Here is a 15037-nt window from a genome sequence, read left to right as displayed (position 1 = left end):
TGTTATTGTGACATGTTGTAAATTACCGCTTACATATTTTATTTCCCAGTATTAGATATTGGCCAAGAGACCCGCTAAATCTGTACTGGCAGCTCAACTCATTAACAAGATTTACCTTCAGGTGTCATCAGCCCATGTTAGGACAACCAATCAGAGCCAATACTTGACATTGCTGACTGCTAGTGATGATCTATGAACATTTAATGGCACATATCTTTTTGTTCTTCGTGAAGTACAACCACATCAGGAAATTAATATATTATGTATTAGTTGCTCTGCAAACCTGAATATGAATGCAGTCATCGAAGTGTCACACAGAATCTGTTTAACATGACAAAAAAGGCCTTCATGTCTCCTTTTGTATTTGAGTGCTTGTTTGTGTGTTGTATTGACAGTTTGAAGTCTGACACGTCGGCGTAATTGTAGAAGAGAGACAGGGGAAAACAACATTTTACCTTTTTATGTGAATGCGTTTTTTCAAACGGCATTCTTTCGCTCTGTCATGCACAAGATGTTCTGTCGGGGAAAAAAAGGCTCTTATGTAATTAATCCTATCCAAATCCTATAAAAGTAGGCCAGTAAAATAATTACTCAGATGAATAAAACACAAAAAGAAATGAGAAAGAAGAGGGGGGAGAGGAAGGAATAATTTAAGAGAAGTGGCTAATAGGTTTGTTTGATATACACTCTATGGGCTCGAGTACTCAGTCTCAGCCATTCTCCGTCCTCTACCTACACTGTGACTCAATGAAGGTTTTGTATGCTTCTCATTTACCGTAGTACTAGTGATTTTAAGGTTTGGGTTTGCTTTGTGGACCGGGGAGGCTTCCACCACAACACTACTCATCATGGCAGTAACCATGGTGACATAAAGTCGAGCTGTGCACAGACTATTGATCATTCTCTGAGCTGCCATCTTTATCATCTAAATAATTCCCCATCCCTGAGGCGACTACCACCTGTAGTATCCTTCACACTCTCTATCTGACAGTTTTCATCAACATTCATATACATTTCTTACTCTGACTTATGTTATTGTCTCCAGGTAAAATATTATCAATATTAATAATTAAGCATTGATCTTGACTTTTTTTTCTATTTCAAGCATTGAATTGATTTTTTCATTGATCCAAGTCAATGCTGTTTTGTTTTTTGATTTTTTTTTTTCTGTGTGGATGCCCCCCCTCCCCCAGACACCCCATTCAGAGAAGGTCAGGAGCGAGACCTGAAGGCGGTCTTGAAAGGGACAGATCCTTCCATCCCGCTGGTGTTTGTCAGCGGGAACCATGACCTGGGCAACACCCCCACTCCTAGGACACTGGAGCAGTACTGCAGTGCTTGGGGAAATGACTATTTCAGCTTCTGGGTGAGCAGACATTTAAGAATGTTTAATTAGTAGCAGAAGTAGTAAAAATGCAGCCAGTAGTATTGGCTGTCTCTTGGACGGCTTATTATGACCATGGGCCCTGGGCACAAATATGCGGAAGGCTCTTAACTACAAACGCATGCACGTTTGCCTTGAGCAAACCTTATCCCTGCTCTCTAGGGCTGGGTATGGTTCAAAAGTGAAGATACCAGTTCCAATAAAGTAATTAACCAAGCCCTACCGTTAATAATCTAAATAACCCTCAAAATAGTGATACTGATACTGACTTTTTTTCTCCCTCATTTAATTCAAATAGAGTGTACATAATCAACATCAGAGATTATTTATTAATTTTCTTACATTAATTATTTTCTATGGTGAATATATACATACAGTGGGGAGAACAAGTATTTGATACACTGCTGATTTTTCAGGTTTCCCTACCCACAAAGCATCTAGAGGTCTGTAACTTTTATCATAACTACTCTTCACCTGTGAGAGATGTTATCTAAAACAAAAATCGAGGAAATCATATTGTATGATTTTTAAATAATTAATTTGCATTTTATTGCATGACATAAGTATTTGATACATCAGAAAAGCAGAACTTATTATTTGGTTCAGAAAGCTTTGTTTGCAATTTCAGAGACTATACGTTTCCTGTAGTTCTTGACCAGGTTTGCAGACAGTGCAGCAGGGATTTGGTGATGTTCTCCAGATCCTTCAGGTTTCGGGGCTGTCGCTGGGCAATGCGGACTTTCAGCTCCCTCCAAAGATTTTCTATTGAGTTCACGACTGGAGACTGGCTAGGCCACTCAAGGACATTGAGATGCTTCTTACGGAGCCGCTCCTTAGTTGCCCTGGCTGTGTGTTTTGGGTTGCTGTCATGCTGGAAGACCCAGCCTCGACCCATCTTCAATGCTCTAACTGAGGGAAGGAGGTTGTTGGCCAAGAGCTCGCAGACCCCCTTCCATCGTCCCCTCAATACGGTGCAGTCGACCTGTCCCCGTTGCAGAAAAGCATTCCCAAAGAAGGATGTTTCCACCTCCATGTTTCACGGTTGGGATGGTGTTCTTGGGGTTGTACTCTTCCTTCTTCTTCCTCCAAACACTGCGACCAAAAAGCATCAGACCACATGACCTTCTTCCGATCCTCCTCTGGATCATCCAGATGGTCATTGGCAAACTTCAGACGGGCCTGGACCCTATATCAAAAACATTACCCGGGCTGCCTACTTCCACCTACGAAACATCAATCGCCTCCGCCCCGCCCTTACCCCCCACACTGCGCCATCCTTGGTCACAGTCTTGTCACCTCCCATCTGGATTTCTGCAACTCTCTCCTCTTCGGTCTCGCTCACAAATCCCTCCATATACTTCGAATGGTCCAGAATTCAGCCGCCCGCATCAAAACTCAAACCCCCTCCATACACCACTTCAATCCTATCCTCAAACAGCTCCACTGGCTCCCGGTCCAGTTCCATATCCAATTCAAAGTCCTCCTGTTTGCATTCAAGACCATACAAACCCCCCCCCCCCCCCCCCCCCCCCCCCCCCCCTCATATTTGTCTGATCTCCTCCAGCGTCCCACTCCTTCCCGCTCCCTTTTTATCGTCACATAGGTCGTTTATAACTGCGAGAGGGAGTGTGATGGACGCTAGTCACCAAGAGACGGCTGATCATTATGAATGGGTCCAGCATAGGTCGAACGGCGGATACACACGTTGTGTGTATGAAATGTCTCTATCGTCACTGCGCTGCATTTTTATAAACTATGATATTCTGGCCATCGGTCACATCTCTCGGCCAAGTCCAGCAGCTCCGTCTCACACGCTAGTACTCTACCAACTGAAGTTAGTTGCATTCAATAACTTCTTCTGTGTTCTTCGCCGTGGCCACCGCGATAGAAGAGTTACCCGCGGAAACACTGGTACAAATGTCATCCTAAACAATATACAGCTGTGTTAATAACAATCAAAACTGTAGACAAATGTCAGAAGTATGGACCGGCGGCCGCTGTGTGGCCGGGCGCGGAGAGTAAGAGGAGAGAAGAGAAAGTAGAGGAGAGATCCAACACAGGCACGGCTTTACATACGAAATGGGTCATATAACGCAGAATTAAACCATATCGACATAACAACATTGCAGCGGATGCGAGGACATTAGCACCGGTGCGTCCTAGAGGAGCTAACAGCTAACAGACGCTAACTAGCACCAACTAGCACTGGTCACTGCTGTTGTCTGAAAAACAGCAGACGGGACAAAATGTTGCGTTTACTGGTAAACTGGTAAACCTTGAGATCAACGTATAACCGACTGCTATCTGTTGAGTTTTCCTCCCGTTACTCTCACCTCTGTGACTGTCTACATCTAGAGACTAAGCTGCATGGGGTGCAGGGAACTACTTTGACTGGCTCATGAGCAGACAGGGGTTTACGGAGCGGTAGATTGGCTTTGCAAAAAAACTCAGCGTTCTATGAAATGACGCATTTAAAAAAAATCTCTCAATCACGCAAATTTCATCGTGGGAAGTCAAAATCGTGATCGCGATTAAAATTTGATTAATTGTGCAGCCCTACTCTAAAGTATCAAGTATTGAAAAATGCATCGTCATTCAATACCAAATTTGAATACCTAAAGAGTAAATCTCATCAGTGTGCCCATAAGCATGCAGCATGCTTCTACAGAGATCCTATAATGTCTGTTATTGGCTGCCTAATGTTTACGCACAGAGAGCTGAAAAATAAATGAAAAGATTTCAGCTGTAATGTGTAATGATATAATTTAGTTTTTTTTCTTCTTTTATTTTAATTGTTATTTTATATCTATAAAGTAGTGGAAAAAGGGTAGGATTACATAAGCTTCTGCTTCTTCCTATTCCTTTTCAGACAGGTTAAATTATATTTTGTTTTAGTTTTTGTTCTTTTAGTTTTTATTGTATTACTTTTTCACATAACTGAAATAAAGCATTCATTAATTCATTCATTCATACTCGTCATGTGAATGGAAGCATTCAGTTGCATAAAATGCCACCACCACTCCTCCCCAACACAAATGAAATGATATGTGGGATGTGCTGTGCATGGATGTGCTATTCTATGGGCTAATAACAGGTCACATTAAAGCTATAGAGCGCGACTATTTTATATTAATTAACATCCATTACATTCATGCCATTGGCAAATGAGATGATTCAAAGCTTATTAAGCCAATCAGCGCCACAAAACACTCTCTGTATTTGCAAAATGTTGTAGTCCGTGGACAGTCGCGCAGCAGCTCGAGTGATGTGTTGTACATCCCCAACAAGAAAGGACAACAGCAGCGTTCAGCTTCAGAGACAGGTGAAGGCATGGCTGAAAACCCGAAGAAGCACCAATGAAAGGTTTCACTTAGAGATTGTACTGCTAAGAAAAGACCTACATTTTCAGCAAAAGGATTTAAAACCCCAAAAAGTTTGGCTACTACTTGGCACTGGTTAATTTCAGTCCATATTGCTCACAGGACTTAAGCGCACAATAGCACAGCGCCAAGAAACAACGACACCGTGTACTATGTTGCAGTTATGTGGATTATTTTGGTATGTGACATCAACCATATTTTGGCTCTGTGCGTACCATGTACAGCTACAGCATACGTTTTATTTCAAGCCGTACCCCCGCTATTTAGTATTGTACTTCCATAAAAATGGACAAATCACAATAGACAGAAAAAAGGGATCAAAATCAAATGGAGAGAGCCAGAGCTGTCCTGACATTTAGTCTGTGGTATTGGTCAAGCTTTAAAAACACAGTGTCCTACATTGCTCATAAAGCAACTCAATAACAACTTTCATTAGACCCTCCCTGCCTAGTAAATACCAATGTTTTTCAAACACCACTCAAGTGTGTAATGCAGGTTTTCTGTTATAAATTTGAAGTCTAATTTGAGATAGCCCTGATGACATCACTATGATATCATCAGGGTTATTTTTTCAGACTTTAGAAAGCTTCCCCCAGAGCCATGGAACATTATAAAACAGTTTTGGCCGGCCCACCCATGTGGGAGTTTATTTCATGTTGAAATCATGGTGACATTTACTATGCCTACTCCCATATATACAGAGTTTTTTTACATGTTTCTAATTACTTGAACAAAACTCCAAGCCACCCTCCACTCCTTGCTCACAGGCTTACGTTGCCCATGCGTTAACCAGTGTATAAGCAGTAGAAGTGGAACTTTCAAAAGAAAACAATACTTCATTGATCTTCTTTGTGGAAGTTAGGCTTTGCAGCAGTATAAGTTATATATAAAAATGAAAAACTGGGATTACAAGAGTTGGGCTTGTAGACAAAGTGCTATAAAATAACCCTTTATTACAATTCAAGTTGTTGTTATTTGAAAAATGAATAAGGTGCAGGTAACCTCTCTGTCTTCTTCTTCCTGTTGTCTCAGGTGGGCGGAGTCTTTTGCCTGGTCCTGAACTCCCAGTTGTTCTACGACGCGTCGGCCTGCCCTCAGCTGAAGGAGGCCCAGGAGACATGGCTGGAGGAGCAGCTGAGCAGGGCTTCCTCCTCAACGGTAGTTTTGCGTCACTGACACAATTCTATTCTTATCTGATTTATGAAGATGTTCAGCTAGATAATGTTGTGTTTGGAAATCACTGCCATCTGCAGCCATTTGACACAACAATTGGATTTTTGTCTTTGGAGATCGGCAATGAATCTATCTTCTCACATCTGTCTCTGTTCAGGAACCCAAACCCAAACACATTCTAGTGTTCCAGCACATTCCTCTGTACCTAAAGAGCCCCGATGAGGAGGACAACTACTTCAACCTGCAGAGGGAAGTCAGACAAAATCTGCTGGACAGGTTCAAGAGGGCAGGTAGGACAGCAGGACTTTGTTACTCCAGTTACTGTGTTTTTATGCGGATCAACTAGTCACTGATCAGGTTTGTGTCAAGTATTTTGCTCAAGGGCACTTCAGCATGACAAACAGTTTGCGTTGTCTCTTCTGACTACAAGGTCTTGTCAATCCAGATTTGTGTACGTTTTTGTTTGGCTACAATGTCCTAACTTTTGGTTGGAAGTCACAAGAGAGATAAGAGCTTTGAAAGTTTTCAAAGTTAAGCAGCTTCCAAAACCTTAAAATATCAGCAGTATTCCATGTAATAATGGATTTAGGCCACTGCGAAGTGGTCTTACATTTCTTGGCTTAATACCTCTTAGCTAATATTCCCGTTAAACCTGTTCATTTTTAGCATATCTAACTGGAGCACAGTTAAGATCCCAACCCAGAGGATTAATATGCCATTAGCCAGAGCCGTAGGAGGAGCTCCTGGCACACATACAAACACTCACACACACACACACACACACACACACACACACACACACACACACACACACACACACACACACAGACATGCACACTGGTTTAATTGAATTTATGAATGCATTCACTCCCTATAAGAAGTATAATTCCATAATCAAAATCCTTTGTTGACAGCTTATAAGAGTCAGGCCAGGAAACTCTCACAAGGACAATACGTCTTTAAGAAAGCACTCAAACACGCACGCACACACGCACACACACACACACACTGCCAATTGACAGGACCGCTCATACGCCCATGTGTCATGCTTCTCAATCATGCATCAGGGTGACTGTTGGGGGATGGTATTTATTTAATTATCCAACCATTATTCCAGCATACATTTAACCACTTGTTAAAGATTTAAAGGGCAGTTGGTACAAGCTCATTATATGCAGGAACGGAGGCTATCACTATATGTGTAGAACACGCTACGCACAAGTCCTTTCCTCTCCACTCTCTTGTTCACGCATGTCCTGCCAGCAGTTAAAAATTCAGACTACGTACTGGGTATTTATTGTATAAACTATAACCATACGTGTGTTCACGGTTATTAAAAATTGATGACAGACATGCTGTAATGATGAATACACTACATGGCTTTGTCATGTTTGGAAGGACACTGATTTACAGCCAGAAAAAGGATGTGATTTGGTTACAGTCTGTGATTTATCATGTCATTGTCACGTTTATGCACCTTCTCTGTCCTGTCCCGTACATAACAATGGGCTCAAGCAAAATGTCAAGATCTGTCTTTTGAATTTATCTGGAAATTTCTCCTGCTCGGATGTAGAATTTTAATGTTGCTGTTATCCTTCGTTTTCCCTGAATTGCAGTGATTAAGATCATAAGAATGAAATTAAGTGCAGCGCAGCTATATCATTGTTAATAGCTCTGCATAAGCAGCTAAATGTACTAAATTTAAAGCACACATTTTGATGACTTGACAGAAGTAATCAAACCAGTCATTATTGAATTATATACAGCCTTAGTCGCTTTGTTCTTTCCGCTCTCCTCTGATCCCCTGGTTTTTTCTTTCATGTTCCTTCTGCTCTCTCCATATCCAATTAGGAGTGTCTTGGTTACTGATGCTGTAACGTCTGCGATCTGAATCTTCTGTAGTAAGTCCTGGAGTCATGCTTGTACAGTAAAAGAGCCTGACTGTAATCATAGTTGTGCTCTGTGTCAGTTTGTGATAGAGCTGCTGCTACTACTAGGTTTTTAATGGTGAGGCTCCATAAAGGGAAATGCAAACAGCATCCTCCGGGTCTGTAAAATGAAGCATATGCGGAGGAAAGGCCACTTTAATCTGGCTCCCAAAGGGAATTATGGGAGTCCATGGAGGACGTCTATGTTCTGTACAGTCTATGGGGAATGTTTCTTTGTTGCTCGGTGGATTGGTCCACCACTTTGATCGAGCTTACCAGGCCATAACTCAATCATTTCTATGCTAATTAGGCCAAATTTCACACAATTTATGGGATAAATAATGAAGTGATGACATTTGACTTATCACCGTGACATCAGAATGTTCTGCAAAAACGCTTTATTGCCCATTATTCAACAGCATAAATGGAGATTAATGATGGAATATTTCCTATTTGGTCAGATTCTGAGTCTTGGTTGCCCAATCTTAAAACTGGTGATTTTATGGATCTTCTGGGCTGCGGGGTTAAAGATGTGTGTTAAGCACCCCCGTTTTAGAATGCGTAGCTTCTTTGCAACATCGGTAATCAGAGCATTGTCTACTGTCATGCTTACAACTTTGGGTTCTATTCTGTTCCTCTAGTAGTCAAGCATAAGCACATTTACTGATATTGAGCTGTAGGTTATTCAGCTTGTGAATGTCATTGCACCATGTGATGAAGCTCTTTATCAGTCCTGTGTATTCCTCTGTAAAAAAAAAAAAGTCCCTTAAGTGAACACAGCATGTTTCTCACTGGAAATCATTCACTGGAATCGCACATGTCAAAAAGTAGACTTACATTAAATTCACTATTAGTGAGTCTTCACTACATGTACAGTATAGAGTCTGGACGGATATGGATGTAAAATGTTACTTGACTGGTTGGTGGAGACATACAACAACGAGGCTGTAATTCTAGTTTTGTATGTTAGCTGCAAAATAACAGAATTGTAAGAACCTCCAAGAAGTAGGAGTTCCCTGTAGGGCAAACAAGCACCCAGTAAAAAAATCCCAATAGAGAGATTGTAGGTTTTTTAGGGGAGAAAACAATTGAAACACACGTAGAATTGCAGAAAAATGGGATATGTTATTTACTGCAAGGTGGGGGAAAAAACAAGCACCAGGGCAAGTGTGTTGTTTGTCTTCCTGTGTGTGCGACGATGGACTGTTTCCTCTCATCCGTGGTAAATTACATCCCTTCTGGACATACATTGGTTATAGGCATTTTTTATTTTTTTATTCTCAGCATTGCGTTATTCACACATCAACTCCCTCCCATGTTGGTCTGTCCTAACCGCTGCACCCTGTGATGGGAAGCCTCCAGATGTGCGCTTATACTCAGCTGATCATTACTGTCATTACAGTAAAGGGCAGCATCTTTAACCTCACACACACACACACACACACACACACAAACGCACACACACACACACGCACACAAACACACGTTTTGTCTTCTGCTATCAAAAAGATTAAGGTCCTCACCAGAACAGTTAAGCATTGGCACAGACAAAGCCTAAGTGTCATTTTTCTACTGAGATTTTCATTAAGTATGCCGTTGACAAGGATAAGTCTCTGTCTATGTTTGTGCTGCCAGCACTTAAATCATTTTACCTTCGAAGACAAATGTAGTTCCATCAACAGTTGAAGGATTACTATTTTTTTATAGTGGAAAATGAATTCGTGTCAAGATCCCTTCAAGGAGTTCTGGAAAGCTCATTACTATTCTCTTTGTACCAATAACACATGGACGTTGTTTAAAAAAAATCTTCACGGATATTCTTCTTAGTGTTAGAAAAATTATGATACATACTTTTTCTGTGATTGTTATTAAAACTTTTTGCATAAGAATACCATATTATACTGATCGCTCTAAACAAGATAACCATGGAGCGATGGTCTGTCCTTGTGAAAGGCGCAGGATGTTTCTGGGGGCAGAGCAGGCGGAGGAGATTCCCAGACCCAATGAGATAAACTGACAACATCGACTTTGTATTAAAATCCAATTTGTATAAATAAGCGGCTGTAGAGAGCTTCCAGTTAGATATTTTCTTTACAATTCTGTTCTGTGGAAACTGTCTCCTCGTGTTCACTAGTAAAAATGAACTTTGACACTACTTCAGTGGTCACTGTTTAGTCTTGATAATTAAATTATTCTAACAGTTAGCTACCTCAAAAGTTCTTATTGGGTCTTATTTAAGCCAAACCAACCAGACTTTCCTCATTCATTGTGTAGTAATTCAAAATGACAAAAATGGAATTGCTGGAAGTTACAACAACATATTTAAGTGCTCACTGCGGTGTGTAACTAAGTTCCTCGACCACTCTTTTTGTGGTGTCAGTTGACTCAGAGCAGCTGGGGATTTGGCGCAATATTTGTGAGGTTGTCATACTGCTTTCTTTAACCCCCCCCCACCACTCCAGGGACATATGATGGAAATAGAGAAAATACTCCCCTGCAGACAAAGAAATACATTTAATTGATTTTTCCTCATTGAAGTATTTTTCATTTTCTCGTCCTAGTTGTTTGTTTGTTTGTGTGTGTGTGTGTGTGTGTGTGTGTGTGTGTGTGTGTGTGTGTGTGTGTGTGTGTGTGTGTGTGTGTGTGTGTGTGTGTGTGTGTGTGTGTGTGTGTGTGCATTTTGCATATAAATTGCTCAGCAGTGGTGCATTTTTCTATGCATGATATATTCTACAGCAAGAATCTATATGTTATCTCAGTAGCACAGCTGCACATGGCAGAGGTGCGACGCCAATTAGTCTTCTAGACTTACTCTGGCTCGTCGGAGTGAGCAGTTCCACCTTGGGAACTGTTGACTGCATTCCAGCTCATATTAATGATACACTATCTCTGCGTGATGACCCCCTCCCGGGCAGCTAAAGCGTTCCCTTTTTTTATTTTTATTTTTATTACACAAAGCAGGTACTATGGTTTTGGATCCAACATTGATTTGGTTGATATTAAACATTACCTTTAATTGTGCACAAAGCAGTTACTATGGTTTTGGATCCAACATTGATTTGGTTGATATTAAATATTGCCTTTTATTGTGCGCAAAGCTATTAATTTGAGATTCATATGATTTGAGTCGAAACAAAGGATATGTTTCAAACGCTCAACTAAAGCCCTATTTGCAAGGGCAGCGTCTGTGTTTCGTGCATCGCATTCACACGGAATAAGCATCGTCTGTATTTTAGTGGAATTAACTGACATTATCCCCAGCATATATGATGTCAAGACAGATAAAAACTTTAATTAATTATTGCAGCCAGTACAACCCCAAATCACAGAAATATGGTAATTTACAATATCATTTTTACCAAAAAGTACTTTTTTTGAGATTTGGGGTGTTATTTTGTGTCTCTGGTTCTTCCACAAGCATACAAACTTGGCACATAAAAAACATTCATGCTGTTTTGAGTGAGATAAAGGTTTCTGAATGCCCTCTGCCTTCAGTCACCGAGTGAGCTGTTCAAAATCTGCACGGCTTTCTACGTCACTAGCTGAGACAAGGTGGCTAACCTTAGCATGCTAGCGCTAGCATGCTAGCTCATTCTCAATGGCAAAACACTGCCACAACACACACTAATTCACCATAATCTACAAAAGAACTACTTCCATGTCCCTGTTCTGCAGGTATTCCACAAGCGTGCCCTCGTTTAGAAGAAGTCTCCCAGCTAATCGTTCCTTGTACTGACCAAAGTTGGAAAAACAGTTACAGTAAACAGCTAGCTGATGCCCATATGCGACTCCCAGCAAAGATAGAAGTGAGATGTCTCACACTTTAGTAAAAACAAGGGAGATGTCTCACTCTGTAGCTAAAGCAGAGACCTAAACACACAGGGTTAAAACAGGATCTGCAGCAATAAAAATATGGTGTTTTTTTAAATGTTTACCATCTAAACTTATTCTGGGAGAACCTCAAAATACAATTATGAAACAGAAAATGAGCATAATATGGGCACTTTAAATAATCCATGGCAGACTTGGCAGATTAAGATCACAGCCGACTTCCGCAACTACAGTGTAACAAATTACTAGAGGTCCCCACGTAATACCAGTCCCATGTAAATAGGGCTTAAGTCTGACAACTTGTTTTTACTTTCTTTTGGTATTTACTACTTAATAGAAGACTTTTCAGTCGCCACACTACAGCCAGTCTGTTGGTAACAGCCACACAAAGCGCTAAACACCCTGGAGAAATAACTTTACTCCTATTACTGTACTGTATGGGTACATGTGTTTGTCCTCATCACTGTCATGCCTGAAATCATAGTGAATAATGCTGTCTTTGCCCTCCACCAACGCCAGTTTTTCAATGCCTGAGTGCAACTCAGCCAGCAGTTAGTTACTGCAAGCAGAGGAAGAAAGACCTGTAGTTTGCTTGCTCTATTAGGATGTTGAATTTAGAGAGAGCAGGTTTTATGCTTATCGAGAATATCTTCAGACAAGATTGAATTCCCATTGCTGGGGGCCAGTGTCTTCATTTTTGAAAAGGCAAATAGAGAAACCAAAATCCCAGCTCTTAGCCTTTCCTCTCCTCATGGATGGAGCACTGTAATTAGATTTCTTTCCTCCTCCTCCTTCTCCTGCAAGGTTCATATCGTACCTCCAGAATACCTTCAGTGCACATGCAAACAAGGCCGAATGCATGCACATTTACAGACAGATACATACTTCCACGTTGCCACAAAACCCTGAAGAAAAAAATTCAAAAACAAGCGTTTCAGCTGAGAAAATTCATTGGAATTCCCAAGACCGCTAGCAGCGGTAGAGTTGTAAATACAGTAGCTAATTAGAGGTGAAGATAAGCCATGTGCCACGCTGCATAGTCTCTCTGTCTTTCCCCCTCTGTCTCTTACTCTTTCTCTCTCTCGGTTGTCTTTATCAGCAAGGGTCATTCTCTGTTCAAAAGTAAAGTCACATTTATCATCTTCTGGGGATTGGATAAGAGGCCACGGTTAAGCCTTTAACCCCATTGTTTTAATGGTGAGGCTAAATAACGCTTTTGCTTTCTCTTATTATTCTTATTTTGTCTTTGTCTCACTCTGTCTTCTTTCTTTAATGGGGACGACCCGGGTATTCAGACCAGAAAAGAGGGCCTGCCATAGTTGGGGCATGTTGTTTCAGATACTGGTAAGATGATACGATCCAGGAAGGCCAGTTTAAGTGATGGTTTCTTGGAGTTTGAAGGCTTATCAGACACTGGAACAAGTTTGTAATACTATGAGAATGCATTTTACAATTGAAGAAGGTCATGACTGTGACAGTCATATTACTTACCACCAGATCAATTACATGGTCAAATACCGACCATGAAAGTGTATGTGAACATATTTTATTTGCCAACGTAGTGTCTTGCTTGATGACTTGCATTTCATTGCGGCAAAAGTTTAACCATGTTAGGCTTTTCTGGCCGTCCTTTGTGTTGGTGGCAAAGCAGTGGGCTCATTGAAATGAACGAGGAGGCCGTGTTTTTTCCGTTCTGTCTGAACACGGCCTTAGTGTACTGATCCATCATGTCTTCAAGCTTAATAGGCACTGGACTGTTAGAATGGTCGATATCCATCGAGCAATCCTCAACACTTCCTGTTCATTTACTGTTTTATCGATTGAAATGTTGATGAAGGTCCTGCCTTGTTTCTGCTGTTTGCTTTTCTCTTCCGCGGCAGGTTAAAAGTAATTGAGTAACCACAAATGCATTTGACTACATTTCCCTTGTTTATGGACTTACTATGCAGCAAAAATTGGGTAGTTAAATGTATAACTGCTTGACATGTTATTAATCTCATTAAAGGTTAAATCTTAATCTGCACAGTCACTGTAGTGTAAAAGTAAAAAGTATGCAATATTTCTATATTAGTGGATTCCAAGTGTGAATGATCAGAAAATGAAAATACTTACCTAAAGTACAAGTACCTCCTTCACTGACTAACTTTTTTAATGTTCAAATATTGTAGTCTATTTAAATATAATTCTTATTAAGTCTTATTAAGATTCTTTTCAAAGGCGGCGAGCTACATAGGTCTACCGTGCATTAATTTGCACTTCCTGTTTTAGGCCTGTAAATAGAGAAACCCTAAAAACCGATTTAAGGGATTTTAACATATCAAGATGGTCCTAGTCAATCAGAACAGCTTTTAGGTGATTACACAATCAAACTTCACATATGATGACTTAGATCAAATATACATCATTCTGCTTATTGGTGGGTGTCTAAAAGTTTCATAAGTGCGGCCCTATATTGATATAATGAGCCCATTTCCTGTATTGGCCACAACCTAGACACGCCTATCATGCACCCTCTAGACAAAATCCTGCTTTTTTGAAAGGTCTGAGTCTGTTTAATTTGAATATGTTTTATGGTTTGGTGTTTACGTCCTGTGTCATTGTTCAGTCCGTTTCCTGTATATGTTTCTTTGCCTGGTTCTGTCTTAGGTTATGTTCTGGTCTTGTATATGTTCTATTTCCTGTGCTTTCACGCCTCCGTGATTACCTGATGTTTTCCACCTGTTTCTCAGCCCTCTTGTCACCTGCCTCTTGTTACCTTGTTACCCCCTGTACTTAGTCTTTCTGCTTTCTTTGTCCTGTGTCAGAGCCTTGGTTCTGTTTGGCGCGTTATGGGTTCCAGCCCGTTTCACCATCAGATGTCTTCCCTGCAATTTACCTTCCCCGTGACGTTTTGCCAGCCCCAGTGCCCTGGTTTTGTTTTTTCCCGGTTCCTTGGTTATTGTATTGTGCTTGGACTCTGTCTTAGTTGAATAAATCTTTATTTTGAAACCTCTGCTGCCCGCCTGCTGTCCTATGCTTTTGGGTCCACCTTCATCCCGCGTGACAATATGAATGTTAACAGCAGAGGTGGATAGTAACCAGTTACATTTACTCCGTTACATTTACTTGAGTAAGTTTTTGAAAAAATTGTACTTCTAGGAGTAGTTTTAAATCACTATACTTTTACTTTTACTAGAGTAGATTAGTGAAAAATAAACTGTACTCTTACTCCGCTACATTAGGCTACAATGAGCTTGTTACTCGTTACTACGCTTCATTGTTAATACCCCAGCGTACGTCTCATTTTAATGTTTTATTTTGACAGAGAGAGAGAGTCTTCCGCTGAAGGCTCTACCACGTGA

General features: G+C 40.8%; 1 protein-coding gene across 1 annotated transcript in view; it reads left to right on the top strand.

Moving 5' to 3' along the window:
• Window positions 1-15037, top strand: part of cpped1 (calcineurin-like phosphoesterase domain containing 1) — a 46857-nt gene that overhangs the window by 16281 nt on the left and 15539 nt on the right. The window contains exons 3-5 of the mRNA XM_034860724.1: window positions 1194-1366; window positions 5797-5922; window positions 6095-6227. Coding sequence (XP_034716615.1) covers window positions 1194-1366; window positions 5797-5922; window positions 6095-6227 — 432 coding nt within the window. The remainder of the gene's footprint in view (window positions 1-1193; window positions 1367-5796; window positions 5923-6094; window positions 6228-15037) is intronic.

Source organism: Etheostoma cragini, chromosome 21 (genome assembly GCF_013103735.1).
Source record: "Etheostoma cragini isolate CJK2018 chromosome 21, CSU_Ecrag_1.0, whole genome shotgun sequence".
NCBI lineage: Eukaryota > Metazoa > Chordata > Actinopteri > Perciformes > Percidae > Etheostoma > Etheostoma cragini.
This window is presented reverse-complemented; position numbering and strand designations above follow the sequence as displayed.